Source organism: Raphanus sativus, chromosome 9, assembly GCF_000801105.2.
Source record: "Raphanus sativus cultivar WK10039 chromosome 9, ASM80110v3, whole genome shotgun sequence".
Lineage (NCBI taxonomy): Eukaryota > Viridiplantae > Streptophyta > Magnoliopsida > Brassicales > Brassicaceae > Raphanus > Raphanus sativus.
The window spans coordinates 17,939,225-17,967,006 of NC_079519.1; the positions used below are offsets into that span (position 1 = coordinate 17,939,225).

The following is a 27,782-nucleotide window of genomic DNA, read 5'->3' on the forward strand; positions in this document are numbered from 1 at the left end:
GAGTAAGAAGATATCCCACTTTCTATCCAGATGATTCCAGATTAGCCTGTTCGGACATATGGCAATATCTTCATGATTCTTATCAAACCAGGATGAACCAATATATAAGAAGCTTGATTAGGAACCACTAATCAGTGGAGAATAACCAGGAAGTTGAATAAATCTCATAGGAGTTGTGAGTAAGAAGATATCCCACTTTCTATCCAGATGATTCCAGATTAGCCTGTTCGGACATATGGCAATATCTTCATGCTTCTTATCAAACCAGGATGAACCAATATATAAGAAGCTTGATTGGGAACCACTAATCAGTGGAGAATAACCAGGAAGTTGAATAAATCTCATAGGAGTTGTGAGTAAGAAGATATCCCACTTTCTATCCAGATGATTCCAGATTAGCCTGTTCGGATATGCCATTATCTTCATGATTCTTATCAAACCAGGATGAACCACGATCTAAGAAGCTTTATTTGGAACCACTAATCAGTGGAGAATAACCAGGAAGTTGAATAAATGATGAGGACATAGAACCAGATATCAACATCCCAACACTTAGACAAGCTCCAAGAACAAGATCAGGAACTAGAGGTGTTGCTGCCAGCTTTAACAAAGCCATAGAAGTCCTTCTCATCAAGAGCAACATCAACACCAAGCTAGAAGCCATCACAAACCGTATGGATCAGTTTACAATAACCGGAGGAGAAGCTAATAAAGAAGAAGCTTATGTTATACAAGTTGGTCCACAGGATGATGATAACATATGGTCCATTCTTCCTCACAAAGGAATGGTTTCCTTATTTGTCATCACACCTAAGTGATACGGTGAGTATTGAGAAGAGGAGAGCCAAGTTTCCAAACGACATCACTTTGCAAGAATCAAAGACACGCTCCTCTCCAACGGCTACTTCCTTTCAAACCACTCCGCGTCAAGGTAAGTAAGGTAAGTCACATTTTCATTATATCATATGGTTTCTTATGCAGGTCCAAGTCTTTGTTTCTTTTTATTTCATTGTTGAGTCAAGGCATTGTTTAGCCTAATGTTTTCTTAGGTCCAAGAGAGTCATGTACCATCGTTTTGTTTCAAAGACCCCAAGAAGGGCACAACTGCATTGGACACTATATAAGTCCCTTATAAGCAGTCATGTATCTTTTAACCTTTATGAAATATATGAGTCAGTTTGCCCCCTAGCAAATACTAAGTCTTTTGAGAGTTTGTGAGAAGCATTCTTGAGAGCAAATCGTGTTTTATCAAGTTCCTCATCATAGAACTTGTGGTTACACTTCGATCCATCCTTTGGTTGTGTGAATCAATCAAAACCTCACCACATCAGTCCATCTCTTTGTCTTTGTTGAGTTGTTTATTCGAACAAGCAACTTAGATCCATATCCATATCCAAGCCATCTCCATCCCTTTTGAAGTATCAAGTTGGTTATACGACCAAGTGGTGCTTTCCATCCACCATTGTTCTTTCAAGGCTCAATACATCCGGATCCATCAATCTACTCATCTCTATCATCAAGGCCTTCCACCTCAATCCATCTCATCACTAGCCGGTCCATTGAATCTACCATCTATCCAACCAGTTTGAGAAGGTCCCATTTGGTGCCTATATCATTTTGGTATCAGAGCTTAAACGCTCCAACTCAGGTTGTTTCTTTTCCCTTTAGATAGATCGCTTAGTTTTATTAAAGAAAAACCCTTAAAATTTATTTTTGCTTTAGTTCTTGCGTTTCACCATTGTTAAGCTCTTAGTGTTCTTGTTTCATATAAACCGAAAAGAAAAGAAGAAGTTTGTTTTGTTTTATTGTTTGATCCGAAAATCCCAAGAAAAACCCAAAAGATTTCTGTTTTTGTGATTGTTGCATTTCGAGTTTCCTAGTATAGTCCATCGCATATCATCTTTCCATATATAGAACAAGGCATTTGCATTTCGAGATTTCCATCCTTTTGCATATTTCTTTGCTATCATATAGTTATATCTCGGTCCATTGCATTTTATTTGTAGTTTCATTTCCTTGAGTATTACTTCTTTGATATTTGTCACTTGATCTTGAGATTCTTTTCAGGTTAAGATATGGGAGACAATACCTCATCTTCAAATGATACCGCAACTACTATGGCTCAACTCCTAGTTGCAATGCAATCCATTAGTGAGAGGATGACTCGCCTAGAGCAAGGGCAACAAGCTCGAGCCAACCAACCGGCTCAAGGACCAAACAACAATCCTCAAGACCAGCAACAACCACAACAGCAACAACAAGACAACCCCCGAGCTGAGGATGATTCGGATAGTGACATGCCGAGTCTAGAAGAAGAAGAACAAAGGCCCCCTCCTAGAAGAAATGCTAGAGATAGAGGAAGGAACCGAGGAAGAGGACATGATCAAGAGCATGACCAATGGCAAGGAGGCAAAGACTTGAAGCTCACGCCACCAACCTTTGCTGGAAAGGTTAACCCTGACGCCTACATTGATTGGGAGACACGCATGGAGTACATCTTTGACTATTACCACTACTCCGAGCTAAGGAAGATCTCTCTAGCTGCTGCTCAGCTCACTGAAACCGCCTTGACATGGTGGGATCGAGAGCTATCCGAGAGGAGAAGGCTTAGGCGTGCACCCATTGCTCTTTGGGATGACATGAGAGCCATGCTGAGGAGGAGATATGTGCCAAGTTACTACTACCGTGACTTGCAAAAGAGGTTCAGAAAGCTCACTCAAGGCTCCAAGTCAGTTGAAGAGTACTATGAAGAGTTTGATGCTATGAGGAACCGCTTAGAAGTTCAAGATTCTGAGGAAACCTTGATGGCACAATTCTTGGATGGACTCCAAGATAGGATAACAAGAAAGGTGGAGAGACAGAACTATGAGCATTTCCATGATCTAATCCACTTTGCTATCCAAGCAGAGCAACACATCAAGCGCAAAACCGCAGCTACAAGTAGGAGTAAGAACACTTGGACTCCACCAGCTCAAAGAAATGACAAGGGCAAGTCTATTGAGGTTGAGAGCCGGTTCAAGAAGAACTCCACTACTGATGCATCTAAGGGCAACAAGGCTGAACAAAGCAAGTCTAGTGCACCTAGAAACCGAGACATCACTTGCTACAAGTGCCAAGGTAAGGGACATTATGCAAGAGATTGTCCTAATCAAAGAGTCATGATCCTTAGAGAAGATGGGGGATATGAGACTCAAGAAGAAGAAGCAGAAGCGGATGCTACTGATGAGGAGATCACTGATTATCCAGATGAGGGAGAGATACTTGTGACAAGAAGAGTACTTAGTGCAATGTTCGAACCAGAAACTATTCAAAGGGAGAACATCTTTCATACAAAATGCACCATTGAATCTAAGGTATGTAGCTTGATCATTGATGGTGGTTCATGTACTAATGTTGCTAGCAAGTATTTGGTTGATAAGCTAGGTCTCAAGACAACTACACATCCAAGACCTTATAGATTGAAGTGGTTAAATGATGAAACCGAGCTAAAGATTGGTGAACAAGTGGAAGTCTCTTTCAGCATAGGCCGATATGCTGACAAGGTAATTTGTGATGTGGTTCCTATGCAAGCTGGTCATCTTTTGCTTGGCAGGCCTTGGCAATTTGACAAGGAGACCATACACAATGGACGCACCAACTACTATAGTTTCACTCACAACAACCGCAAGCACAACCTAGCTCCTTTAACTCCACAACAAGTCTTTGACTTGCAAAAGGATATGAGCAAAGGAAACAAGGTAAGTAAGACTAATCTTTATATTAGTCCATCTAAAGTTTTAAAATCTTTAGAGAACAAAACACAGGTGCTACTAATGATCTTTAAGGAAGGTGTTTTGACAGATTATAAAGATCAAGAACTTCCACCAGAAGTTGTGCAACTACTTGAGAAGTTCCCTGACCTTTTTCCAGAAGATATTCCTGCTGGCTTACCACCAATAAGAGGGATAGAACACCAGATTGATCTAGTACCTGGAGCTCCATTGCCAAACCGACCAGCCTATAGAGTCAATCCGGAGGAAGCCAAAGAATTGGAGAGACAAGTGCAAGACTTGATGGACAAGGGATACATAAGAGAAAGTCTAAGTCCTTGTGCAGTTCCAGTTCTTCTAGTGCCAAAGAAAGATGGGACTTGGAGGATGTGTGTTGATTGCCGAGCCATAAACAACATCACCATCAAGTATAGGCATCCAATCCCACGGCTAGATGACATGCTAGATGAACTCAGTGGTGCCACTATCTTCTCAAAGATAGATTTGAAGAGTGGTTATCACCAGGTAAGAATGAAAGAAGGAGATGAGTGGAAGACTGCTTTCAAGACCAAGAGAGGTCTCTATGAATGGCTAGTCATGCCATTTGGTCTTACCAATGCTCCAAGCACTTTCATGCGCCTCATGAACCATGTTCTAAGGGAGTACATCTGTAAGTTTGTAGTTGTATACTTTGATGATATCTTAGTCTATAGCAACAGCTTAGAAGATCATCTTATTCATCTTGAAAAGGTTTTGGAAACCTTGCGCCAAGAGCATCTTTATGCTAATCTCAAGAAATGTACTTTTTGCACTGATCAACTAGTTTTCCTAGGCTTTGTTGTTAGTTCACAGGGTCTAAAAGTGGATGAAGAGAAGATCAAAGCAGTACAAGAGTGGCCCACGCCAACTACAATAGGCCATGTGAGGAGTTTCCATGGACTAGCAAGCTTCTATAGAAGATTTGTCCGAGACTTCAGCACCATAGCTGCCCCATTAACTTCAGTAATCAAGAAAGATGTGGCTTTCAAATGGGGAAGTGAACAGGATGAGGCTTTTCAAAACCTCAAAGATAGTTTAACTAATGCTCCTGTTTTAGTTTTACCTGATTTTAACAAAACTTTTGAGATTGAATGTGATGCATCAGGAACAGGTATTGGAGCAGTGTTAACTCAAGGAGGAAAGCCAGTAGCATTCTTCAGTGAGAAGTTACATGGAGCTACACTCAACTATCCTACCTATGATAAAGAGTTATATGCACTAGTGAGGTCATTGGAGACTTGGCAGCACTATCTACTCTCTAAGGAGTTTGTGATCCACACTGACCACGAGACACTCAAGTATTTGAGAGGACAAACTACCTTGAAGAAGAGGCACGCAAGGTGGCTAGAGTTTGTGGAATCTTTTCCTTATATCATCAAGTACAAGAAAGGAAAGGAGAACATTGTAGCTGATGCTTTGTCAAGAAGGCATGCGCTTATATCTTTGATGGAAGCCAAGGTAATGGGGTTTGAACACATCAAAGAGCAGTACCAAGAAGATCCAGACTTTGGAGACATCTACAAGCAATGCAAGCAAGCCGCATTTGGATCTTTCTATCAGCATGATGAGTTTCTATTTAAAGATAAGAGGTTGTGTATCCCACAAGGTTCCATGCGAGACTTGATCTTGAGAGAAGCACATGGTGGTGGACTTATGGGACACTTTGGACGTGACAAAACCTTGAGTATAGTGGCAGAACACTTCTATTGGCCACACTTGAGAAGAGATGTTGAGAAGCTATGCGCAAGATGCATTGTTTGTCTCAAAGCTAAATCCAGGTTACATCCTCATGGTCTTTACATTCCTTTACCTATTCCTGACCTACCTTGGGTAGATATTTCTATGGATTTTGTTTTAGGTTTGCCAAAGATCAGGAACAAGGACTCCATCTTTGTTGTGGTGGACAGGTTTTCTAAGATGGCTCATTTTATTCCTTGCAATAAGACTAATGATGCTACTCAAACTGCTGATTTATTCTTTAAGGAAGTGGTTAAGCTTCATGGTATTCCTAGAACTATTGTTTCTGACAGGGACACAAAGTTCTTGAGCCACTTTTGGAGGACCATTTGGAGGAAGCTGGGTACCAAGCTCTTGTTCTCTACCACTTGCCATCCTCAAACTGATGGACAAACTGAGGTTGTTAACCGCACTCTATCCACTCTCTTGAGAGCCACGGTTGGTAAGAACTTGAGGAATTGGCTTGATTGTTTACCTTTCATTGAATTTGCTTATAATAGAGTTCCTCATTCAGCTACTAAACTTTCACCCTTTGAGATTGTGTATGGTTTCAAGCCAATGACTCCTTTAGATCTCTCTCCTATCCTACCCCAAAAGGATCAAATGGTGAGTACTGATGGTGAGACTAAGGCTGAGCTTATGAAGAAAATCCACCAGAAGGTTAAGGAGAACCTAGAGAAGCAAAATGAGAAGAACAAGAAGCAAGGTGACAAGGGAAGAAAGGAGGTTTCATTTGAACCAGGAGATTGGGTTTGGTTACACATGAGGTCCGAGAGGTTTCCAAAGCAAAGAAAGTCCAAGCTTTCACCAAGAGGAGATGGCCCATTCAAAGTTTTGAAGAAGATCAATGACAATGCTTACCAATTGGAGCTGCCGGTTGAGTTTAATGTTTCTTCTACTTTCAATGTGTCAGATTTATCTTACTTTCATGCAGATGAAACTGTTCTGAGGTCAGAACCTTCTCAAGAGGGAGAGAATGATGAGGACATAGAACCAGATATCAACATCCCCACACTTAGACAAGCTCCAAGAACAAGATCAGGAACTAGAGGTGTTGCTGCCAGCTTTAACAAAGCCATAGAAGTCCTTCTCATCAAGAGCAACATCAACACCAAGCTAGAAGCCATCACAAACCGTATGGATCAGTTTACAATAACCGGAGGAGAAGCTAATAAAGAAGAAGCTTATGTTATACAAGTTGGTCCACAGGATGATGATAACATATGGTCCATTCTTCCTCACAAAGGAATGGTTTCCTTATTTGTCATCACACCTAAGTGATACGGTGAGTATTGAGAAGAGGAGAGCCAAGTTTCCAAACGACATCACTTTGCAAGAATCAAAGACACGCTCCTCTCCAACGGCTACTTCCTTTCAAACCACTCCGCGTCAAGGTAAGTAAGGTAAGTCACATTTTCATTATATCATATGGTTTCTTATGCAGGTCCAAGTCTTTGTTTCTTTTTATTTCATTGTTGAGTCAAGGCATTGTTTAGCCTAATGTTTTCTTAGGTCCAAGAGAGTCATGTACCATCGTTTTGTTTCAAAGACCCCAAGAAGGGCACAACTGCATTGGACACTATATAAGTCCCTTATAAGCAGTCATGTATCTTTTAACCTTTATGAAATATATGAGTCAGTTTGCCCCCTAGCAAATACTAAGTCTTTTGAGAGTTTGTGAGAAGCATTCTTGAGAGCAAATCGTGTTTTATCAAGTTCCTCATCATAGAACTTGTGGTTACACTTCGATCCATCCTTTGGTTGTGTGAATCAATCAAAACCTCACCACATCAGTCCATCTCTTTGTCTTTGTTGAGTTGTTTATTCGAACAAGCAACTTAGATCCATATCCATATCCAAGCCATCTCCATCCCTTTTGAAGTATCAAGTTGGTTATACGACCAAGTGGTGCTTTCCATCCACAATTGTTCTTTCAAGGCTCAATACATCCGGATCCATCAATCTACTCATCTCTATCATCAAGGCCTTCCACCTCAAACCATCTCATCACTAGCCGGTCCATTGAATCTACCATCTATCCAACCAGTTTGAGAAGGTCCCATTTGGTGCCTATATCAATAAATCTCATAGGAGTTGTGAGTAAGAAGATATCCCACTTTCTGTCCAGATGATTCCAGATTAGCCAGTTCGGACATATGCCATTATCTTCATGATTCTTATCAAACCAGGATGAACCATGATCTAAGAAGCTTTATTTGGAACCACTAATCAGTGGAGAATAACCAGGAAGTTGAATAAATCTCATAACTGTTGTGAGCAACAAGATATCCCACCTTCTATCAAGATGATTACAGATTAGCATGTTCGGACATATGCCATTATCTTCATGATTCTTATCAAACCAGGATGAGCCACGATCTAAGAAGCTTTATTTGGAACCACTAATCAGTGGAGAATAACCAGGAAGTTGAATAAATCTCATAGGAGTTGTGAGTAAGAAGATATCCCACTTTCTATCCAGATGATTCCAGATTAGCCTGTTCGGACATATGGCAATATCTTCATGATTCTTATCAAACCAGGATGAACCAATATATAAGAAGCTTGATTGGGAACCACTAATCAGTGGAGAATAACCAGAAAGTTGAATAAATCTCATAGGAGTTGTGAGTAAGAAGATATCCCACTTTCTATCCAGATGATTCAAGATTAGCCTGTTCGGTCATATGCCATTATCTTCATGATTCTTATCAAACCAGGATGAACCACGATCTAAGAAGCTTTATTTGGAACCACTAATAAGTGGAGAATAACCAGGAAGTTGAATAAATCTCATAGGAGTTGTGAGGAAGAAGATATCCTACTTTCTATCCAGATGGTTCCAGATTAGCCTGTTCGGACATATGGCAACAACTTCATGATTCTTATCAAACCAGGATGAACCACGATCTAAGAAGCTTTATTTGGAACCACTAATCAGTGGAGAATAACCAGGAAGTTGAATAAATCTCATAAGTGTTGAGATGAAGTGGTAATAAGAGAAGAGAAGAAGTGTTGAGCATATTTGGAGTTGGCACTATTACAGTAACTTTTAGTTACCATAGTAAATAAGAAGTTACTGTAATAGTGAAAGGTGAAAAGAAGTTACCCGGGCAAGTGAGAAGAGATGGCAAGAGCTTTGGACTAAAGGAGAGGCTTTGAATAGTGATCAGACCGTTGAGTCTTGTGTGAAGGAAGAGAGGCGAGCATACAGCTTTGGACAGGCTGTAAAGGTCCAAAGCATGTGAGCTCTCTCAGCCATACAATTCAAACCATCTAGCCTTGCCATGTTGACTCCACATGCTTAGTATAGTAATCTGTCTAGGTTCATTTGCGCAAACCCTTGTTTCCTCTCTTACTATATATTTGTAATCTCAGCTCATTAATAAGATTAAGCAAGTTTTGAGTCTCTTTCTCTCTTAAGTCTCAAGTTACTATTACATCTAGAAATCTATTTCACCAATCTTTGAGTCTCTTAGTCTCTTAATCTCTTTCAATCTTTCATAAACTCTCAGATTACTAAAAATAATATGGTATCAGAGCCAGGTTGAAGTCAATCTGAGTTCGAGAAGACTCTTTGGTGATTCCTAGTGAAGATCCAAAGAGAGGTTTGTGTTCTTGGTGTGTTCTTGCGGTTACTTGTTAAGCACTTTTAGTTACTTTGGTGATTCCTTAGTGAAGATCCAAGGAAAAGTTAGTGTTCTTAGTCAGATTAACGGATAGAGTCTAAGTTCTTTGAGATCTTTGGTGATTCCTTAGTGAAGATCCAAAGAGAAACTAGTGTTCTTGTGTTGTGTTCTTGCGGGTAACCTAAAAGCTTGTTCATTTCTCTCGTGTGTGGAGTTGTGAGTACAAGTCTGGGATTGTTGAGTATTGTTTCAGGTGATTACAACAATATGAAGGTTGCGGTTTGCTTCAAGGGAAGCAACTACTTGGTGTGGTCTCGGATGGTGAGAACCACAGTCGGATGCAAGGGTCTCTGGAAGCATATCATACCAGGAGATCCTCCAAAGCTTCTTACTCAAGGAGAAGAGGGAGAAGAAACCTCAAGTGATGCGCTTGAGAAGTGGGAACAAGAAGACATGTTGGTGATGTCGGTTCTCCACGCATCACTTGAGCCAGCTATACTGGAAGCATATAGCTACTGTGAAACAGCCAAGGAGCTGTGGGATACCCTGAAGAAGGTGTATGGCAACACATCAAACCTAAGCCGAGTGTTTGAGATTAAGCAAGCAATCAATCTGCTTGTACAAGAGGATATGGAGTTCACTAAACACTTGGCAAGGTTCAGATTACTCTGGTCCGAGCTGGAAATGTTGAGACCAAGTACTCTAGATGCTGATGAGCCCAACAAGAGAAGAGAGCAAGACAAGGTCTTTGGTTTGCTCCTCACTTTGAACCCGGCATACAATGGTTTGATACTGAAGTTGCTAAGAGAAGATGATATGCCAGACCTTGAGGAAGTGTGTTCCCGGATTCAAAAAGAGCAAGGGTCTATTGGACTATTTGGAAAGAAGGGAGAGATATCACTTGCTAACAAAGCAAGTCAAGATGAACCAGGAGAGGGTTACCAAGCTAACAAGGCAGTACAAGGGAAGTATGAGAAGTTCAATAGCAATTGTGATCACTGTAAGAAGCATGGGCATAAGAAGAGTAGCTGTTGGATACTTCATCCGCACTTGAAGCCAGCTAAGTTCATGAAGGACAAAGAAGCAAGGGCTCATATGTCCGAGAGCTCAAGTGGAGGATCAAGTGGAGCTGGTACTAGCAAGGGTAAGGAAGTTGCTATGCAGGATACTGGTGGTGATGGCAAGTCCCTGGTGGCCTTTTCTGGTGCTCCTACCATCCGCAGCAATCCTTGTGATGATTACATCAAGAAATCCGACCTTGATGCAATCATAAAACACTTCAAGGATCATGGTAACTTTGGTAATGACTTTGGTTATTCTTTTGGTGCTAGGATGGTAGATAATCCTGTGGAAATGAGTAGCATTGATAGCATTGTTTCTAGTATTGCTAGTCTTGCTAGGACTGATCATATTCATTCTTTCAAGCCTTCTAGCATCCTTGCTCTCATTGCTAAATCTTGTGCATCAAAGCCATTGATAGTTGATTCTGGTGCATCTCATCACATGATAAGTGACAATAAGTTGATTAAGAATATTCTCCCTCATTCTGGTCATGTGATGATTGCTAATGGTGATAGGATTCCTATTAAAGGAATAGGAAGTCTCAAGCTGTTTGATAAAGAGTCTCAAGCTCTTTATATGCCTGATTTTGCTTCAAACCTTTATCTGTCAAGAGATGTACTACTGATTTGCAATGTAATGTTATCTTTAGCCCTGATGATGTGAAGTTTCAGGATATTAAAAGCAGCAAGATGATTGGAAAAGGAGTGACCAAGGGTGACTTGTATTTGCTTGAAGATCTTGCTCCTGTTTCAAAATTATAGCTGCTTGTTTACTACTATTTCTGCTTCTGGTTTGAGTAAAAATGCATGTGGCATGCTAGACTAGGACACCCTCATAATAAGGCTTTTAAACTGATGTTGCCAGGTGTTTCTTTGAGAAATAATGATTGTGAAGCTTGTATTTTAGGCAAGCATTGTAAAACTGTCTTTCCAAACTCTTCTACTGTTTATGAGAAATGTTTTAATCTTATTCATTCTGATGTTTGGTGTTGGGGGTCAAAATCGAAATCGAAATCGACGAACGAAAAAATCTGAAAAAATAAAGCAATGATGTAAAAGCAATCTCGAAGACTACTAGAAAGTTAATCGAAACTAATTAAAAAAATAAAGTTCGAGATTCATCGTCTCGAAATCAAGCAGAAACATTTTCTACAAGGAAAAAACCTACGGAAAACTAAAAACGCAAAGAACACGGACCGCGCCGAAGGAACCGAGCAGCCAACACGGACGTGGCCGTGGCCGCCGGGCGGCTAGCTCCGTGCTGGCCGTGGCCGCCGGCGGCTAGCGCCGCGAAAGCCGGCCGTGGTGGCCGCCGCGGGCGGCTAGCCCCGTGCTGGCCGTGGCCGCCGGCGGCTAGCGCCCGTGCTGGCCGTGGCCGCCGGGCGGCTAGCCCCGTGCTGGCCGTGGCCGCCGGCGGCTAGCGCCCGTGCTGGCCGTGGCCGCCGGGCGGCTAGCCCCGTGCTGGCCGTGGCCGCCGGCGGCTAGCCCCGTGCTGGCCGTGGCCGCCGGGCGGCGCCCGTGCTGGCCGTGGCCGCCGGGCGGCTAGCCCCGTGCTGGCCGTGGCCGCCGGCGGCTAGCGCCCGTGCTGGCCGTGGCCGCCGGGCGGCTAGCCCCGTGCTGGCCGTGGCCGCCGGCGGCTAGCGCCCGTGCTGGCCGTGGCCGCCGGGCGGCTAGCCCCGTGCTGGCCGTGGCCGCCGGCGGCTAGCGCCCGTGCTGGCCGTGGTCGCCGGGCGGCTAGCCCCGTGCTCGCTCGGGTCGTCGGACGGCTAGTCTTCGTGCATAAGTTCCAAGCCTCCGGGTCGCCAGAAATCCGTGTTTCGCGACTTTCCGAGTCCTTATAAATAAAACTTCTTTTTCTGTTCCGGGATTTCTGAAAACCCCTAAGACGTCAACGGATAGGAAGACTTCGTATAAAACGGTGATGGTTATCGTACAACACCATTTACCTCAGCAATGGATCGAAGATCTTCCGAAAGACTCGACATCCAAGTAGGAGCATCCTTTCAGAGAAATCGTAGAAAAACAGCGGAAGCCCGGAATGCGGCCCGAAAGGGACCAACTCCGATCGGACGACCAGTTTACGATTTTCTAAGGGATAGATGCGACGGTTTACAATTATCTTCGCATGACAAGATAAATGATAAACTTCCGAAAAGATAAATGTCAACTTTCCGAAAAGATAAATGTCAACTTTCCCGATAAACACGAAAGCCGACGAAAATGGAAAAAGTCCAGCCCACGGCAGACTCAGCCCACCAAGGATAGACCGTCATATGGGAGTATATAAGCAATGCTAGGAGCAGAGGAAGGGGGATCCGAAATCAGAAGAAAGAAACCACTCCAGAGCAATTTAGAACTTAGGCGCTTATTTCCTTTTTTAGCGAGCTGCGACTCAACTAGGTTAGATCTAGGTTTCGAGACTAGCGACGATCGACAGCTCTTGAGGCCGAGATCTCGACCTGTTGTCCAAACGCTCTCCGCAGATTCGGAAATAAGATTCTTTCTTTTTGCTCTCTTTATTTTACGCATTTATTCTCAAATTAGACTTGTTTTAACTTTGTCGTGCGTGGCCCAGCAGATAGCCGGGATCCTCGGGGAAAACTAGGTCAACTTAGTTTTCCTACGTTTTAACTTAACTAAAATCGACAGTGCGAATTTCGGTTCCCACAGTTTGGCGCTAGAAGGAGGGGGATTCACGGCTTTATCTTTCTCGCAACTACGCACGCCCAGTTAAGCATGTCTGTTGACGCGGAAAAAGACAAGCAAACACACGACGGACCAGCCGTCGATGTCAACGCTGAGAAGACTCCTGACGGAAACGTATCGACGGTCACTGCCGAGGCAAACACCGCGATGCTGGACCAGATGAAGGAACTGTTCGCCACCGCCCAGAAACGGTCGGAAGAACAGGAGAAACTAATGGCTTCACTCGCTAAACAGGTCAATACCTTAACAGCGAAAAGCAAACTCCCGCGCGGATCCACCAAGGTGAGGCGTGTCAGGAGGCTGGACTTCGGACCTTCCGAAGACCAAGAAAAAGATGCCCCGAGAAAATCCCCGGAACTCGTCCCTGACGATACCACTCCGACGGGGCAGAAGAAAACGACGGGCAACCTTCCACCTCCCGCAAGGGACAACGAAGGAGACGACGTCGAAAGAATCAATCTGGATATCAGCGATCAATCGGATCCGTCCGACGAAGACGCCGACATCCACCACCGAAGGACCCGAAGTCAGTCAGCTCGACTGGCGGCAGCCTTCGAAAAACCCATGACAGAAGAGGAAGAAGACCTCTACTGGTCAGAGCAAGAAAGGCTGGCTGAGGACCAGACTCGGGCCTATCGCCGCCAGCGTAGACAGAAGAGCGCAAACGGCACCAGCGAGATTCACGATCTGCGTGAGTACATCGCCAAAACTGCAGCCGAGGTGAAAGCGGTAAAATCGCAGATTCACCACGCGACCAGCACTGCCCCCGAGATCGACCTGCTCCTCGAGGAGTCGAGAAAAACCCCGTTCACCTCTCGAATCACGGAGGCGCGAGTCTCGGATCCTGGGAAAATAAAGCTTCCCACCTACGATGGAACCACAGATCCAAAGGCACATCTGCAGTCTTTCCAGATTGCAATGGCAAGGTCTAAACTTCCGGAGCGGGAAAAGGATGTCGGCTGCTGTCTCCTGTTCGTCGAGAACCTCAGAGGTGCTGCGCTCGAATGGTTCTCACACTTGAAAAGAAACTCCATCGGAAGTTTCCGCCAGCTTGCTTCAGCTTTTCTGAAGCAATTCTCCATGTTCATGGACAGGGAAACTTCCGACGTGGACCTTTGGAGCCTAATTCAAAAGGAAGACGAACCGCTCCGCGACTACATAAAGAGGTTCAAACTCGTGATGTCCAGGGTAACAGGCCTCAGCGATAGAGTCGCCATCGACGCCCTGAGGAAGAACCTCTGGTACAAATCGAAGTTCCGAAAGTGGATTTCTCTGGAAAGGCCACGCACCATCCAAGATACCCTCCACAAGGCAACGGATTTCATCATCATGGAAGAAGAGATGAAAATCCTAGCGCAAAAGCATGGACCGCCGAAAGCGTCCGGCAAGAAGAAAACCTCTCGTAACGACAAGTACGTCCATCACGAGGGGGAAGACGTCCAAGGCGAACATAATTACGCCGTTAATTCCGAGCAAGGAAGGACCTCCGGAAACACCTGGACGCGGAACTCGTACAAGGACAATTCCAGCTGCGAGTTCCATCAGACGAGAGGTCACTCCACCGCCAACTGCAAAGTCCTCGGCGCTAGACTCATTATGAAGCTGCTCGACGGCAAACTAGCAACGGTCAAGAGCATGAAAGACCTGATCCTAGATTCTGACCGTCCGCCGAGGACCGACGGAGCCAATCCCAATAACGCTCCTGGAACTCAATCGGGCGAAAAACGCGAACGGAGACAAGACGGCGAAGGAAACAACAACAACCGCCAAAGGATCAACATGGTCATCGGAGGATCGCATTTTTACCAGGACTCTGTGTCGTCGATCAAAGCCTACGGACGGAAGGCCGAGACAAGCCCCGGATGGTGTCCGGAGGACGACGTTCCCAGTCACGCAATCACCTTCGAGGAACAGGATACGACCGGACTCGATAAACCCCACTACGATCCTCTGGTCATCGACTTGGTGATTCAAGATCTCGAAGTCGGCCGCATCCTCATCGACACAGGAAGCACGGTCAATATCATGTTCCGCGACACTCTGCAGAGGATGAACATACCCCTCGGAGAAGTCATCCCAGAGCCAAGACCACTAACTGGATTCTCGGGCGTCACATCCATGACCCTCGGAAAAATCAGACTCCCGGTCATGGCTAAAGAAGTCACGAAGATCGTCGAATTCGCGGTAGTGGATAACCCGGCTATCTATAACGCCATAATGGGAACTCCTTGGATAAATGCCATGAAGGCAGTCCCGTCCACTTACCATCTCGGCGTCAAATTTCCAACACCAACTGGAACAGCGGTAATCTGGGGAAGCCAAAAACAGTCGCGACTCTGCTTCCTAGCCGAACATAAACTTCGCAGCAATCGGAACGCCCCAGTAGCTAACCCGAAGCGAACCAAGAAGAACCTGAGTACCTCCGAGAACTCAGCAAAAAGCAACTCGGATTTATCCGAACAGGCCACAACTCAGGATACTGGAAAAATCCTCGAGTCCGTCGCCGAAAAAACGGATGATCCAACTCCCGACGCGACCGCCGACTTAGCTGAAACAGTCAAGGCGCCAGAAATCGTGGAGTAATAACAACCGTGATAGAAGCAGAACTACGAGATGGCTTGATCCTCGCAAGAGGTACGTAGGCAGCTCGTCGCAACCCGACGAGTTCAGCTATCCCCCTCGCCAAAAAGGGGGGGGGGAGATGGGAACGGATATCCTTGTACTCCCGCAAAAACACTTTTCGCATGTAGTCTACATTATAAATGATAAATCCTTTTGATTCAAATGCTTACTCAACGCATAAACATTAAGGAAAACGAAAATCATATCTTTAAGGAACGCGAGACGTCGTTAGTTCCCAAAAGGTCTCGATTCTCCATTTTCCTCCAAACAGTCCATCCGCGACTCTAAAAACTCCACTAAACAGTCCATCCGCGACTCTAAAAACCATTTCCGTCGATTGGCCCCGACGGAAAAATACAGAAACGTTTCACTCAATCAAATTCGTAGTCCGGCTTCTAACGAAGTCCTTTTGCATCCGACAAGGATATCATAGCGCGCTATACAAAAAATCCAAATTTTGGTTAGCTCTTCGTAAAGGAAGTAGCTCGACTCGTACCCAAACGAATCATATAAGCCGATAAGCACTTCGCAGATTCTAGAACGGTACGAGTCAGGTCAAAATCGCAAACAAGCAAAACGAAAGCCGATTTGTCATCGCACAGCTTCAGTCCGAAAGTAGACCTAGGTCTTGCCCTAAACCCGGCCTTGCTGGTATCTAAGACATCTCATAGGCATAAGTATCCAGAATACGAGATCCCAAAATTTGCCTCTTATCGCTTACAAACCTAACGTTCACTACGAAGTGACCTACGGACCTAGCGACAAAAAAAGAGATTGAATGCGAAGTGACTACGCGTATTCAAACCCTCAACACTTGACGAAAGTATAAATCAAAACGCATAGTTCATAAAAGGCATTTATAACAGGGATTCGAAAGCCACCAACGGCCGATCCCGAAAAACATAAAGTCACGCGACCTCCTAGGGGTCGCGACACATACATACAAACGGCCACACTTGGCCTATCATAAATTATAATCAAATGCATAGCAGTCGGTTAGAGATATTCCGAACGAAGAATCGGGCTGGTCGACCTCCTCACCCCCGTCGCCTGCGTTTGAACCCTCGCCTACATCCGCCGTATCCTCCGAGACTTGGATAGGATTCCACAGTTCTCGAATTCTCCCTTCAATCGGAGGAACAAAGGATTCGGCGCTGGCACATATCCTCATCGAGCCATCCATCGTGGCAAGTTCGCCGGAAAGAGAGAAGTCCTCACGCTGCATCTTGCTGAGGGTACCGACCGAACCACGGCACTCGCGAAAATCACCTACAAAGTCCTGAGCCTCTTTGTACGCTTCGAACTCAGTAGAAAAAATTTCGGCCCTTCGGTTCATCTCGGCGGCAGCTCTTCTCCGTCCGCTCCTTTCCGCACGAGCGAGGGCTCGAGCCTGGACCTTGGCTTGCCGGCGATTTTGCTCCTCCACCTCCAGCCGATACTTAGCAAATTCCCTTTCCGTTTCCTCCGCTTTGAAACGGGCCAGCCGGGCAGTGCGGAAACTCCCATCGATCGATGCATTCCACACTCTCACGGCCTGCAAAGAAGCCGAGGTCAAATAAAAAGAAAAGTGGAGTTACTCAAGTTTCAAAAACAAACCTCGTTGACCAAGCGAGCACCCTCCGCAGTCACCTTGTCCCTTTCCTCGTTGTCTAAAGACTCGTCACGGGAAAACGCCGGAGGGAGTTCGTCAAAGAAGTCACCCGGGGAGGAACATCCCGATTCTCTGAGGTAAAGCCAGGATCATATCTCGGCGGCGCGCCATCTCCCGACGAAGTCTCGAAAGCGATCCCTTTATCCTTACGAGGTCTCCGCCTCTGCCTCAAAGGGGCAAAAACGTAGGACCTATCGTTCACACAGGGACGTGTACCACCTCGCGATCGGTGAAGCGCGACCGCCCCTCGAATCCGGTCAAGAGTAAAGGAGTTCCAGGAACAAGGCCTCGACCTAAAAAGATCCCTCCTGACCGAAAGATCGGAAGGAACATGCGCGAGACACCTGTTCTCTAAAAAAAAAAAAAACAAACACGTTCGGTATTCGCCTTTCGGATTATAAGAGAGGGGATGCGACAATCTTACCTCGCTGGTACAACCAGTCTGTCGGGAATAGATGGAGAAAGCCTTCCTCGACAGACTCTCCGTCTATCCTCACAAAAAAGAAACGATCGACATAATCCTTGGCGTGCGAGGTGACTCCATTGATTACCGAAAAGTTGGTCCTCGCCTTCATGGAGTAAACTCCATTGATGCTCGTCGCCTTGGAGTTCCATAACCCTTCGAAATCGGCAGGGCTAAGGTCTATCCCTAACTCGTAACTCAAAATCACAACGCCGAGCCAGCTCTCCAAAGCTGACACATTCAGCTGGCTGATTGCGATTCCGAAACGGTCGAGGGCCTGAACAATGACCCCAGGGATTGGGAACCACAGTCGACATTGCGTCAAGAACGCCTCGTAACAAGTAAAGTAACCTTCCGGAGGATGCTCCGAACTCTCATTCCCGCAGGGAATGCGAAACACAACTCCCTCCGGAACCCCATAAAACTCTCGAAGAGTTTCGAGATATTCGGGGGATACTTCGCTCGGTGAGTCAACTTCTCCACGCGCCCTCAGAGGTCGCCGGGGAATCGGGATCACGGGAAGGGGAGCATCAGTGCCAAAGACAGCGTCGCAGTACGCGTTCCTGTTGATCTCTGAAACCTCGGGCTTCGGATTTTCTTCAGCGTGAAAACTATCCGAAGACGAGTGAGACTGCCTCCTCGAGAATTTCGATCTTGAAGTCATTCTTTTCTTAAAAAGTAGAGAGAGAATTTGCAAGAGAGAGATTAGCTTGAGATTCTTGGGTGAAGTAAGAATGGTAAAGAATTCACAAGTACTTATAGGCAAAAAAATTTTTACTATTCACCCCGACCTTCGATACGATTTCGTCTCCATTCTTTCCTCATGAACCATACCGCAAGCTAGGATCTCCAAACCCTACGATTCCTAGCTAGCTGGGGGGCTAACTGTTGGGGTCAAAATCGGTCAAGACGAAATCGATGTCCGAAAATCTCGGAAAAATATGAAAGATGTGAAAGCAACCTCGAGAGACTAATTGTTAATCGAGAAACCTTAAGAAAAAATTAAGTTCGAGATTCATCGTCTCGAAATCAACTGCTAGAAACATTTTCTACACAAGGAAAAAACCTACGGAAAACTAAAAACGCAAAGAACACGAACGCGCCGAAGGAATCGAGCAGCCAACACCGGACGTGGCCGTGGCCGCCGGGCGGCTAGCCCCGTGCTGGCCGTGGCCGCCGGCGGCTAGCGCCCGTGCTGGCCGTGGCCGCCGGGCGGCTAGCCCCGTGCTGGCCGTGGCCGCCGGCGGCTAGCGCCCGTGCTGGCCGTGGCCGCCGGGCGGCTAGCCCCGTGCTGGCCGTGGCCGCCGGCGGCTAGCGCCCGTGCTGGCCGTGGCCGCCGGGCGGCTAGCCCCGTGCTGGCCGTGGCCGCCGGCGGCTAGCGCCCGTGCTGGCCGTGGCCGCCGGGCGGCTAGCCCCGTGCTGGCCGTGGCCGCCGGCGGCTAGCGCCCGTGCTGGCCGTGGTCGCCGGGCGGCTAGCCCCGTGCTCGCTCGGGTCGTCGGACGGCTAGTCTTCGTGCATAAGTTCCAAGCCTCCGGGTCGCCAGAAATCCGCGTTTCACGACTTTCCGAGTCCTTATAAATAAAACTCCTTTTTTCTGTTCCGGGATTTCTGAAACCCCTAAGACGTCAACGGATAGGAAGACTTCGTATAAAACGGTGATGGTTATCGTACAACACCATTCACCTCAGCAATGGATCGAAGATCTTCCGAGAGACTCGACATCCTAGTAGGAGCATCCTTTCAGAGAAATCGTAGAAAAACAGCGGAAGCCCGGAATGCGGCCCGAAAGGGACCAACTCCGATCGGACGACCAGTTTACGATTTTCTAAAGGATAGATGCGACGGTTTACAATTATCTTCGCATGACAAGATAAATGATAAACTTCCGAAAAGATAAATGTCAACTTTCCGAAAAGATAAATGTCAACTTTCCCGATAAACACGAAAGCCGACGAAAATGGAAAAAGTCCAGCCCACGGCAGACTCAGCCCACCAAGGATAGACCGTCATATGGGAGTATATAAGCAATGCTAGGAGCAGAGGAAGGGGGATCCGAAATCAGAAGAAAGAAACCACTCCAGAGCAATTTAGAACTTAGGCGCTTATTTCCTTTTTAGCGAGCTGCGACTCAACTAGGTTAGATCTAGGTTTCGAGACTAGCGACGATCGACAGCTCTTACAGCCGAGATCTCGACCTGTTGTCCAAACGTTCTCCGCAGATTCGGAAATAAGATTCTTTCTTTTTGCTCTATTCATTTTACGCATTTATTCTCGAATTAGACTTGTTTTAAATTTGTCGTGCGTGGCCCAGCAGATAGCCGGGATCCTCGGGGAAAACTAGGTCAACTTAGTTTTCCTACGTTTCAACTTAACTAAAATCGACAGTGCGAATTTCGGTTCCCACAGTTAGTAAGTTAATTTAGTCATTTTACTTTAAGGGTTCATTTTAGGGTATTGGACGACTTAATATTTAGTCTTCTGTTCCCAGACGACTAAATATTAGGTCGTCTGATGTACATTATCAGCCATAATAAGTCGTCTAAACCGGACCAAACCTTAAAGTTTACCAATGTACTTTTAAAGATAACCGGATTATTTACCCAATATATAAGGTGATTTTTTTTTTCATTTTCCGCGAACAGAAAACCCTAATAGTTCTCTCTCACCGGCGATATCAAAGGCGATTCGAATTCCCACTATTTCCGAACAACCATCGTTCTCAACGTCGGCTATCTATCTCACTTCATTCTCACTATTGTCGCCGCAGCTTCTTCTAACCCTAGCGCCGCCGATTCCTCTAAACCCTAGCGCCCCCGCTTCCACTATTTCCAAACAAACCGTCGCCCTCGCCACCGTGCTCACCAACGTTCTCACCGCCGCTTCCTCTAAACACTAGCTAGCACTGCCGCTTCTTCTAAACCCTAGCGCTGCTGCTTCTTCTAAACCCTAGCGCCGCCGTTTCTTCTCTGTAAACCGTAGCGCCGTTTCTCTGTAAACCCTAACGCCGGTAAGTCATCAAACTCGTGGAAAAGATGAACATAAAACGTTGTCTCTTTCAATTTACTCATTCTCACCGTTTCACGTTTATTTTTTCAGATCTATAACCACAATGACGAGTACTCGAACTCCTTCTGCGACTAATCAGGTCCGCTTGAAATTTTTCTACTGGAAGACTTGTAAGTAAGTCGTCTGGAAAGTCTTCAACCTGGACGACTTAGTACGTCCATTTGGAAGACTTTCCAGACGACTTAAATATAAGTCGTCAACTAAGTCGTCCAGTTGGACGACTTTCTAGACGACTTATATTTAAGTCGTCTACTAAGTCGTCTCGAGTAACAATTAAGGCGTGATTGATTTAGCTTGTGTTCTGACTTCTATTGTTGTCTTTGATTATTTTGCAGACAAAAAGATGGATATTCCAGAACTCCCCCGTAGGTTATACACATTAGGGGAAGAGCCAGAACCCCACAATAGCATTTCGTATCATACGGATAACACGAAGTTGCATACTGCTCTTAGGGAAGCTCTCACTGATGCTGAATTTGAAGAGCTCAAGGAGTCGAGATTGGGAGTTTTCATCAAGTTCAAGGAGCAGGGATTTGGTTGGGCTTCAAGGCTGGTTCACTACTTGCTCGGTTTAAAGCTAGACATTAAGAAGAAGTACGAGATGTGGTGTCTCGTTGGTCCAGAACCTGCGAGGTTTTCACTGTTAGAGTATGAAAACATCACTGGTCTAAACTGCGAGTACATCGAGGACCTTGAAACACCAGAATGTGAAGTTACCCCACAGATGGTTTCTTTCTGGGGATGATGGGAGTTTATCGGGAAGCTGGGCCAACTACTGATCAGATAATAGCAGCACTGAAGAGATGCGGGGATTGGTCCAGGGAAGATCGCAAGCGACTCGCGTACCTTTCCATCTTCACTGGATTCATTGAAGGGAGAAAGTTCTCAAGCGCTACACGAGCTACTCTGGCAAGGCTAGTGATGGATTTAGAACGGTTTGAGAATTATCCATGGGGGAGAGTCACGTTTAAGGTGCTGATGGACTCTTTGTGGAACAAAGATATTACTGGCTGTTACACCGTGGATGGGTTTATACAAGTTCTTCAGGTCTGGGCGTACACAGCTATTTCGGGATTGGGTGCTAGTATTGGTCTACCCAGAGCAAACAGTCCGTCTCCACCGATTCTGGCTTACGAGGGCAGCAGAGGCCGCAGATTCATGAAAGCTGCTATCTTGAGTCAGGTACCTTTCCATCTTCACTTAATTAAGTTGTCTGGAAAGTCTTCCAGCTGGACGACTTAGTAGACGACTTATTATAAGTCGTCTGGAAGGTCTTCCAGCTGGACGACTTAGTAGACGACTTATTATAAGTCGTCTGGAAGGTCTTCCAGCTGGACGACTTAGTAGACGACTTATTATAAGTCGTCTGGAAGGTCGTCCAGCTGGACGACTTAGTAGACGACTTATAATAAGTCGTCTGGAAGGTCGTCCAGCTGGACGACTTAGTTGACGACTTATAATTAAGTAGTCTATTTAGTATTTTGTTTCAAATATCTAACTCGATTCTTCTTCTATTTACTGCAGACCCGCGTGATCAACTTTGTTGAGAAGGACATTAGTGAAATGTGGCCAAAATGGGACTCTGAGGTTGAGGACGTGCCCGCGGAGAACATCATTAAAGTCATGTATGATCGGAGACCGTGGAAGTGGATCATGGATTGCTGGAAAGTCACTGGTACAAAACCTAAGTTTGTGACTCCATCGAAAAGAGCCAAAGAGATGGTTGTGGAGGAGGTGGAGGAAGACAATTAGAGACCTCAGAAGAAAGCTCGTAAAGAGGCTCCTAAAGAGGCTAGAGAAGAGGCTCCTACAGAGGCTAGAGAAGAGGCTACAGAAGAGGCTAGAGAAGAGGCTAGTTGGGTGACCAGAGAGGAGTTAGAAAATATGTTCAAGGACTTAAGAAGTGGCTTAGGTGACATGATGAAAGATGGTTTAAGAAGTGCATCAGGGAGATTAGGAAGATGTCCGATAGATTGGAAGCTGTGGAGAAGAAGGTTGGTGTCACCAATCAGGCTACCCCTCAAGCCCCAGAAACCGGGTTAGTAACAAACAGCCTACCCCTCTAGCCCCAGAAACCGGGATTAGTAACAAACAGACTACTCCTCAAAAGGATCAGCCTACACTTCAAACCAATCATCCTACTCCTCCCACCAGACAGCCTGCTCCTCAAAAGGCAAAGCCTACTCTTCAAAAGGCAAAGCCTACTCCTCAAACGAAACAGCCTGCTCCTCAAACTAAACAGCCTGCTCCTCAAACGAAACAACCTGCTCCTCAAACGAAACAGCCTACTCCTCAAAAGGCAAAGCCTTCTCCTCAAAAGAAACATCCTTCTCCTCTGCCCAAAGAGGTTAGTATCAAATCCTCTCCCAACAAGAATTAAGTCGTCCAGGGTCTTCTAGTTGTCCAGACAACTTTTATTTAAGTCGTCCAGGGTCAACTAGTCGTCCAGACAACTTTTATTTAAGTCGTCCAGGGTCAACTAGTCGTCCAGACAACTTTTATTTAAGTCGTCCAGGGTTAACTTGCAACTTTTATTGCAGAGATTGTTGCCGGAGGATACAGCAGATGAGGCGATCTCGGTATATAAGATCTTGCCGGAGGATAAAGCAGATGGTGTCACCTCCAAAGAGATTGTTCCTCTCACTTCCACTGACCAACCGAGCTTCACTTCCAACGATCAACAACCGAGCTTCGCTTCCACCGATCCAAGCGTTCCAGTTTCAGAACCGAGCCTGGTTGTATTGGACAAAACAGCTCCCACTGCTTCTGTGCGTGCAAGGAGTGAACGAACGAAGAAACCTGCTCCCACGCAGATATCTCCTTATACGGCAGAGAGAAGGAAACTCCTTAGAGTTGGAAAGTATAATCCATTTCCCACACTAAACAGACCTAAGATGAAGGAGCTCGCTGATTGGTTGAAAACTGATCCGTAAGTGATTGCTTTACCCATAATAGCTTGATTTAGTCTACCAAAACTGATTGCTTTTTTGTTTGCAGTGATTATTTCACTAAGCAAGAGGACAAACCACGTACATCACCAACTTGGTGGTATCAAAAACTCCGGACACCCAAAGCATGGCTGAAAGATGTAGTAAGTCTTCTGCTTATCTTTAAGTCGTCTGGTAACTTGTCGTTGTATAGATTTGTAAATATATATAAGTCGTCTGGAAGGTTCTAACTTGTATTATTTTATATGCAGCATATAGATGCTTGGATGAATGTGCTGAGGCAGAGGTATAAGGAGAACCCACAATGTTTCTGGAGCGAGCGAATGTGCTTCCTGGATCACAACTTTACCCAGTCTTGGAGAGAACAGTATATGTTCTTCAAAGCATTGTCGTCTGATCACAATGGTTTAGGAAAAATGCTACCTAGTGGGGCGGCGAGTTTGTATGACGGATCAATGCCTTCATTTTGCCAATCAAACAAGAAGTGGGGGGAGGACATTGATGATATCTATGCGCCACTGAATTTGGACAACAAACATTGGGTTGCTATTTGGATATCGATCCCTAAGAGGCACATAGTCGTCTGGGACATCATACCTTCAACTACCATACCAGAAAGATGGGATGAGATAATGGAGCCTTTTCTCGAGATGGTCCCTTATCTGATTGTGGAGTGCGGAGACCAGATGCATGGGTTGGAGCGATACACATATGAGAGACTGCTGAAAGATGTACCCACGGCCAACAATGGTGATTGTGGCGTGTACGCTGCAAAGTACATTGAATGTCATGCTCTTGGGGTCCCCTTTAGCCCTAAAGACTTTGCTAGGTCCAATGCGAAGACTATGAGGGATAATATGGCTTTGGTTATATGGACGGAGCTTGTTGATCAGCATTTGAAAGATAATGAGGATGGTGGTATGTTTGTGGGCATGTATGATTAGATACACAAATCTAACTTGTATAGATTTTTTAACTTGTATAGATACACAAATCTATTTGTATATTTGAACTATTTGTATACACAAATCTATTTGTATATTTGAACTATTTGTATACACAAATCTATTTGTATATTTGTGGGCATGTATGATTTATTTGATTTTCTAACTTGTATAGATTTTCTAACTTGTATAGATTTTCTAACTTGTGTAAGGTTTTCCAGCTGGACGACTTACAAATAAGTCGTCTGGAAGGTTTTCCAGCTGGACGACTTACAAATAAGTCGTCTGGAAGGTTTTCTAGCTGGACGACTTACAAATAAGTCGTCTGGAAGGTTTGGACGACTTACAAATAAGGTAGTCTAAAAATAGTAGAAGGTAGTCTAAAAATAAAATACACTGGACGACTTCGTAAAAGGTCATCTAAAAAAAATACACTTGAAGGGATAGTAGAAGGTAGTCTAAACACTGGACGACTTAAATACACTGGACGACTTCGTAAAAGGTCGTCTAAAAAAATACACTTGAAGGGATAATAGAAGGTAGTCTAATACACTGGACGACTTCGTAGAAGGTAGACGAAACACTGGACGACTTAGAAATTAGTCGTCTGGACGGGTAATCAAGACTGGACGACTTAAATTTAGGTCGTCTGGACAACTAGTCAACTGGTTGTGTACATTGTGGTTTCGTATGGCCAGTTTCCTTGCAGTTTGAGCATCTCCGTGCCCTGTGTTTCTTCCTGGGTTTGTGTCATCTCATCCTAGATAGCTCCAACCAAGATTGCCATCTTGATTTCTTCTGTCTCCCCGGACCACGCTTTACGTTTGGAGAAAAGCATTCTCGTTCCTCAATATGTTGTGACACGATAGGATATATATTCTCTGAGTATCCTGCATACAGATGATTCTTTGAGTAAAGTGGACATACAAGTGTGTCGATATGCACACCAGCATGTGTTCCAGCTGCTATAGCATGAGAGCAAGGTATTTTCTCCACTCCATAGACACCACAATCACACTTTACATGTTCCAAATCAACCACACAGTCCATTTTGCCACCTTTGACAAAGAAACGTCATCCATCAATTGGTTCGACCGTCATCGTATCCGCTATCTCTGATCGAACAGCAAGCAAGTATTCAACACCCCGATTATGTTCAGTTGGGAGACTCAAAGCATCTTGTCTCCTTTTCCAATACCATTTTCCTAACTTCTGCCTTATGAACTCCAGCAGGAACGGAATCGGAAATCCTCTTGCTCGCTTCAGTGCGGAATTAATAGATTCAGCGATGTTGCTTGTTTTTATGTTGAACATGTTCCCCTTACAATAAACCCTTGACCATAGCTTGGCGTCGGCCTTCTCCAAATACGTTGCAAGTTCCGGGTTTGCATTCCGTATCTCAGCCATGTACCGGTCAAAATCGTAAACCATGTATGCATAAGCAGCCCCTTTCACCAAGTACATGAGATGTTTCCCTTTAAACTTTTTGACAATGTTATCTTAAAGGTGATAATAACATATTCCTCGGGTTGCCCAAGGAAACACCTTCTCACACGCACTTTTAATGGCCGCGTGCCGGTCAGAGACTATCACCAGAGGCTTGTCATGAGATATACAACTAGCCAATTTTGTGAAAAACCATTCCCAAGAAGGTTCATCTTCAGCATCCACGATCCCAAAAGCCAATGGGAATATCTGAAAATTGCTATCTTGTGCGGCTGTAACTAACATAACACCTCCATACTTTCCACTTATGTGAGTTCCATCCACCACAATGACCCTTCTCTGATACTTAAAACCTTTGATAGAAGCTCCAAAAGAGAGAAATAGATACTTAAATCTTTTCTTAAAATCAAGTTCTATAGCCGTGATAGAATCAGGATTTGCAATGGAGATTTGCTCGAGATATGAAGGCAGACGCGAATACCCTTCTTCTGCTGATCCTCTCACCAATTTCTGTGCATATAACAGTGTTCTGTATGAAGTGGTGTAATCAAGCGTTATGCCAAACATGTTCTTCATTGCATCAGTGATATGCTGTGGAGTTATCCCATCAATGATCCCAACACGATCAATGAAAAGACTACCAACATACTTTGGAGTACAGTGTCTCCGCTGAGCGATTCGGTCTCCAATTGAGCATAAATGTTTTTCCACATACTTTGTTACCCAAAACGTGTTTGGCCCATGTTTCACACTCGCTCTGATCTTCCATCCACAACCGCTAACCCGACATATTGCCACAAGGAGAGTTTTTGTTGATTTGTATATTCTGAAAGAAAACCTACCCCTCGCTGCTGTCAACCGCAGCTCTGAAAGCAGTGCATCCTTGCTAACAAAACTCTGGTTGACATAGATGCTGGTACAATCCGATTTTCCTCCTTCAATAGCATTTGTCTTAGCATATGTCTTTTCAATTTCTTCAAAACAAATATTATCATCATCTTCCTCGTCCTCATCTAGAACCTTTCCATAAAGACTGTAATCCCCACCATTCTGATCCGTTTCACCAACAATAGTGTTATCAGCATCCTCCTCCCCATTTTCCTCCTCCCCATTTTCCTCCTTCCCATCTTGATTTTCATCTTCAACAGACTCATTATCACCAACATCTTCAAAACATTCATCAGCCTCATCATTATCACCAACATTTTCTTCCCATTCACCAGCTTCATCATTATCACCAACATCTTCTTCCCATTCACCAGCTTCTTCTCTTTTCTCTGAAACCGTTTCCACCTTGCTGCGGCTTGATACACAAAGACATACTCTATGCGTTTTGAGTATCTCGAGCAAGTTTCGAACTTGTCTATCACTTGTAACATGAATGGGAGGACTGCCTAGAGTCATCATCATTTCTGCTGGTAATGAGTAGCTAATCTCCACAGTCACTGATCTCATGTCCAGGTTATAATCTTCTTGAGCCATTGCAACAAGTTCAGCATGTGTTGAATCTTCATTCAATAAAAACAATCTTGCTCCTTTGAGATCATCAACCACAAAATCCCAACGGAAATCTCTCAACAACCATTCTCCATACACTGCATGTAACTTAAAAATCATCTGCAAATATTCAAAATAAAACACATTAGTAAACATAGAGAAAATGAAGAAGTTCAATAAACATTATCACAGACGACTTAGATTTAAGTCGTCCAGAAGACTT

The 27,782-nt window shown here is 44.9% G+C and overlaps 1 protein-coding gene and 1 long non-coding RNA gene across 2 annotated transcripts; both read left to right on the top strand.

The window, feature by feature from the left end:
- Positions 1-19,275: 19,275 nt before the first annotated feature.
- LOC130499771 (uncharacterized) lies at positions 19,276-21,195 on the top strand. Its single transcript, XR_008938633.1, has 3 exons — positions 19,276-20,665; positions 20,755-20,803; positions 21,060-21,195. It is a non-coding gene; the product is annotated as an uncharacterized LOC130499771 (long non-coding RNA).
- Positions 21,196-22,705: 1,510 nt separating this feature from the next.
- On the top strand, positions 22,706-24,751 carry LOC130499770 (uncharacterized). Its single transcript, XM_056994153.1, has 4 exons — positions 22,706-23,071; positions 23,265-23,653; positions 23,722-23,815; positions 23,924-24,751. Exons 2-4 carry the CDS (start codon positions 23,619-23,621, stop codon positions 24,614-24,616), a joined length of 822 nt encoding a protein of 273 aa, XP_056850133.1. The 5' UTR covers positions 22,706-23,071; positions 23,265-23,618; the 3' UTR covers positions 24,617-24,751.
- The last annotated feature ends 3,031 nt before the right edge of the window (positions 24,752-27,782 follow it).